At 39.5% G+C, this 5,494-nt stretch overlaps 1 protein-coding gene across 1 annotated transcript; it reads right to left on the bottom strand.

Annotated features, from left to right (window-relative positions):
* Positions 1 to 225: 225 nt before the first annotated feature.
* On the bottom strand, positions 226 to 2,493 carry LOC145438660 (uncharacterized). The gene is made up of 2 exons (XM_080316012.1): positions 2,273 to 2,493; positions 226 to 941 (listed from the first exon to the last, which is right to left on the bottom strand). The coding sequence occupies exons 1-2, from the start codon at positions 2,394 to 2,396 to the stop codon at positions 361 to 363; spliced, it is 705 nt and encodes a 234-aa protein (XP_080172138.1). The 5' UTR covers positions 2,397 to 2,493; the 3' UTR covers positions 226 to 360.
* Positions 2,494 to 5,494: the final 3,001 nt, after the last annotated feature.

The raw sequence follows: 5,494 nt of genomic DNA, 5'->3' as shown, positions 1-5,494 counted from the left end.
GCAGTTGATTGATTTCGATGAACCACCAAGTCAGTCTCACCCTCATGATAACCCATCTCAAAGGTAAAGCCGAACTCGACTCTCAACTAAGACCCCGTTACTATTGTCAGCATACTGGACCCACGTTTACAATAGACCCATCCACGGAGTCCCTGTCTCACTATTCTCCCACAATCGAAGTCGTGAGTGAATTAATCCATGAACAATATTCGCAATACACAAATCTACACAAACGTTTCAATGCATTTATTATCGATCTTTCAAACAGAAATCTTGCTGAAGAGCAGTAATAAAAACATATCGTTATCAAATGTGCATTATTCGTTGTTTTAAAATGTTGATGTTTCTGAAAATTCACGGTCAAGACGTGGTATCGCGGGACGGGTCTTCTGGACTACGTGCAGATATTGAACACTCCTGTTGTATCGGTAATTCGTGAATTGTAACTTGCGCGTCCGAAGTCGTCGAACGGCTGTCCAGCAGGCGGCGAGTGGGGGACGGTGAATTTATCTCGAGCGGGGTTAATCCTCGTTCTAACGTTATTTGTGAAGACATCTCCGCACTTCCTGATAAATCAGACGGGGTGACGAGCGATCGGTATTGGACTCTACCCAATAGGATCGGTTGTGTGGATGCTTCGATCACATCGTCTTCTCGGTTAGAATCATCGGGAAACGGATATCGATACCCGCTTGATCTTCTACAGTATAGACGCCGCGTATCTTTGTACGTTCGGTATTCGCGGCGCCAGACTCTGACACAGTCGTCCGACACCGCGCCGATTACTAGAATTCCGGCAAATATCCCGATAACAGCTAGGAGCCATATATTGTCGACCGCCATCATGACTCCGACACTGAAAGCCACGATGCCAGTGATCCACATCGTGGTTCTGGTGCAGCAAAACTTTCGTAGTTCCCAAGTAGTGGCGCGCGGACGATCTAAAACGTATCAGCATCTTCAGAAAAATAAATTCTCCATAGTCTTCTGAATCATACTGAACTGCAGCTTTTCCAAATTGTTTAGAATGATAGCTGCACAGTTCCTTCCAAATTGGATTAGAATTGACAATGACGGGACACTAATAGTCTATTCCGAATTAAAGAAGGCAATGAAATGTAAAATCAGAGTTCATTGTCACAAGCGTGAGAATTAGAAATGTCCGTACAGCAAGTTTGGCTCGCGGTTTGTACTATACAGTTATCGTGTAGTATTTTCAAGGAAACCTGAAATCAAGATAAAACTATGGTATACGGTTACCATATTATTAGATCCAGAAAGCATACTTTTCACAAACTGCAAAGCAACTTTCCGGACGAGAAAATCGGTGATTCTCATAATTATAGAGCTAATTTCGTTGGGTTCACTAAAAAAGTCATTTCTCCAACTGGGCTCCCGAAATACCCACTTTTACCTCACGTTGGCGTAGTTGACTAGAAAATTGTCATTTTTCAAGACGACTCCCGAAATACCCGTCGCGCGTGGGCTCGGCTAACATTTTCTGTGATTCGTTGTCTTTTGGAGGCATTTTAGAATAAAAAGGAGGGCATTTGAGCGAAGGGGGGGCATTTTGTGAACAAAGTACAAATCCTCTAAAAGGAGACCATATGGTAATCCCGGAGTATTGAAGCATGCGTAAGCCTCATGAGAGCGGCAAATATCTGCACATCAAGCTGTACAAGGCACGTTTCGTAAATACACTTCTCTTATAGCATTTTCAGGAAAACCGGAATGAGATCACAGAATTGGAGCGTAAAAACATTCCACAAATTAAATTAACTGCATGTCGCTCTACTTAATAACCAGAATTCTCTCAAAATACTGCTCTAAATACAGTAATTGTATTATACCAACCGACAGCGTACTTGGCTCACATCCCCGAATGTGATAACAAAAACTGCATAAAAATCCACTGTCGAAGTAATGTACTCCATTTGCATTGAACAAGGGTTTGGAAATCGAGAAACAAATAGCGCAACACACAATATTGTTCAACGTTCTGAACATACGAAATTTGATGTATACAATCCAAACACAAGGCATACAATTCAAATCAATCTGCAGCAGATGACTTATTATTTTGGTCTGACAAGACGTGAAACCACTACACAAACCTCATCAATATTTGCCATTAAATTCGAAAATGCATTGTAGTTATTGTCTTGGTATCACTATTAGACCACTTGGAAAAATGACCAATCTCAATTATTTGCCATTTCGTTTCCACAGTTGAGATGCGAGCGCTAAATACTGAGATGCGATCAGCGCTCACCTGCAGATTCAGGGACCAATTGTTGACTGGCTGCTTCTGGAGACTGTGCCGCTTCATCAATGGTAACCGTCTTCCTCCTTGCAGGCGTTGATGGTTGCGGGATATCATGCTGTGTCCCTGCCATCTCCGGTCTCTTTTTGTGAAGCTTTGCGCCAACAGGTCTCGATGCTCGAACAAGAATCAACTGCGCAATAGGATCGCACCGAACGATGTGGTGCCATTTCACAAGGCGATCAAAGAATCAATCAATTATTTGCGACTCTATCCTTCAAGACTGCAAATTATCATTATGGGGCCCGGACAGCCAATCATTCTATCACTAATCATTCAATCAATGACCACAAACACAGAGCATTGAGGCATACTGTCTGCCCGTAATGTAAAGAATGGACTCGCTTGCCGAAATTTTGCTTCAACAACCCGTCCTCTACCATTTAAAATGCGCGCCATCATCCCAAAGTCATAGTTGGTTTTGTAGAAGCTGCCATTAAAAACAATTTATGAAATAAAATATTTAAACTTGAATAGTGGCTAGGGTGACCAATCTGACCATACGTCTTCCTTTAGGAGGATTTGTCTTCCTTTTTCAGGTTTTTGAAAATGTCCTCTAAGGACGCCTAAATGCCCTCCTTTTTGGAAATTCGTCCTCCTTTGCAGCTTTTACAGCTATATATAAGATAATGGAGAGATTCGAGTGAAATGGGCATGAAATGACGCTAAATAGGAAATTCGTGGTTCGATTGAAAGTGACGACCTTTTTGTTAGTCAACCCACTAAATATATAGCGAAATCGGCTGTTTTCAGTTTTGATCATCCAACTTTTCTGATTTGGTAAAAGTGTCCTCTTTTCCCTATTCCAAAATATAGTAACCCTAATAGTGACTGATCCCTTGGATATCGAGTATGTATAAAGACAGCCGTTAATTACCGATTTTAACACAGGACTATAACTCGCCTGGTTGGCCTTGCACTTACTATGGGTTATAGAACATGTGCCCAGTATTGAGATGCCGTATCCATGGTAAAAAAACGTGAAGAGGTGCGGGGGTTAACAAGACTACTGCAATAGGAAAACAACCTATATAGTTGATGATATCTAACAATCACCACCGAGGCATCGGTATCAAGGTACAGTGCGCATGCCAACAGTCTTACTCGTATAAGTCACGATGGGAATGTCAGTTTCTTCAGCTAATATTATTGTATTAAATTTGACTAAAGCATCCGAAAACGGCCTTAACCGGCTTTTGGAGTTAGGGTTGCATTTAAAACAAACGGTGTTTTAAAATACTTTGTTTAAGACATGTTTAAAACAGTGTTTATAACAATCCCTTAAAAAAAAACAATTTTTTTAAAATTGTAAAATTATGCCATAATTGTGTAAATACACTCCGAAAAACATGTTGTATGAGCCTACGGACAATTACCACCCGATATAGCCGAAGTATAGCGATATGGGATTGTGAGAACCCGCAAAATAGTCGTTTCAACAGCAATATAGTACAGATACTTCTTCAAAGGAGCTGTATTTACCCTATATTTTCAATTGTCAATGTCCATTGTCCATCCACTGTGACGCCACCATTGAATTTTCGTGACGTCATGGCTTAAAAAAACAATAAAAAACATGTTATAAATTAGGGTCTTGTTTTAAACATGTTTGTTTTAAATTGATTTTTGTTTTAAATGCAACCCTACTTGGAATATAGCGTTCTCTTAAAATTGCGATTGCAATTAGACTTATCTCAGTAAATGATGGCTATTTTTATTTATTTTTGAATGCATATTTTGCATGCGGGGGCGGTCCCCATATTAAAATCAATATAATTTGTGACACTAAATCACCCGCAGCGCGAAGAATTTCAAGTAGCATAAATCAGTCCAGCAAACAAAAAAACTGTTTTTGTTATTTTAAGAAAAAAAATTGAGCCTACTTCAACCCTTCTAAGTCCGGATGTATGGCAATCCTATATTAAATGTCATTTTTAAATAATACCTTACTAGTACTCAAATTATATATCGGCGCACAGCTCACAGTCTATGTCTGATTGGGGACAAATCCCTGGTTACAGTATTCGGGCCGGTGATGCATTTCCACCGTGTTGATAATAACACTAGTCTACAAATTTCAAAAAAAAAATGCGCCACAAACTTTGATGATTGATTCGGGCTAATTGTCGGTTGCTGTATCCCATTGCTCAGAATTGCTCTATCACGTCTGATTTTTTCGCTGTGAATTTTGCTCAATTTCATAAATTGATAAAATTTCAACTTTTGTTAGTGACATTACGGTAAGAGTATAGCAGCAGCTGGTTAATTATTGTTTATTTAAATCATCTCGGATGAGACTTTGGCTGTTGTAGAAGGGGATGGCCGAGTTTTCGGTGAACTTTAATCCAATGGTTCTTAACCTTCTTTGAATCAGGACCTCGTTTTAAGTTTTGAAAATATACGTGGTCGGACGCAACCATTTTGAGCTGGTAGCAGTTATCATCTTTATGCATCTCTCGTGTTTCAAAGATTGTGTTTATTAGCTCGCTACTAAACTTGGTTACCACCGTTATCTTTATACATCTGCCCTGCCAACTTAATCGGTCAATACGTTTTGTGACAGACCACACCTCTCCTTCGTAAAACGTAAAAATTTGTAAACAATAAACATTACATAGTTCGCATATAATGTAGGAGAGAATTGAGCGCTTCGACTCAAATGTGTGGTACTACAAGCTTGCTTTGCAACATTGAAAGATACATAGGATCTCTGCCTTTCCAAAGAACCAAACTGCTTATCACGCTAACTTGAACGCGTGTGCTTACCATGCTAATTCTTTTTCAGGTTGGATTGGATATAGGCTATATATACTGTCACATTTTATCGGGATGATCAAGGAAAGCTGTTTCTGAACTATTTTTCTTCTGAAAGGTTTTTGGTTTATTGTGTCGTCTATTATAGACTAGAGATGAATGGAGACTGTATATGTTGACAGCTCAAAACCAACCCACTCATCGACTCTAGGACATTCGATTCTTCTCGGCATCAAACATTCTGTGATACTCGAAAAGAATTATTAAAACATAAGGGATGCATTGGAAACACTGAAGTATCCTAACTAACGTATAGTGATAATTACTGGTGATAATATATATATGTAGACATAAAAATCATGAACTTACTGTTGGCACAGCAAGGGGTTAGGCCTAAACAAAATGTCCTGTTTTCAT

Source organism: Botryllus schlosseri, chromosome 5 (genome assembly GCF_051294905.1).
Source record: "Botryllus schlosseri isolate E-star chromosome 5, Bs_hap1, whole genome shotgun sequence".
Classification (NCBI taxonomy): domain Eukaryota; kingdom Metazoa; phylum Chordata; class Ascidiacea; order Stolidobranchia; family Styelidae; genus Botryllus; species Botryllus schlosseri.
Note: the sequence above shows the minus strand (reverse complement) of the source record. Positions and strands in the feature narration are given on the sequence as shown.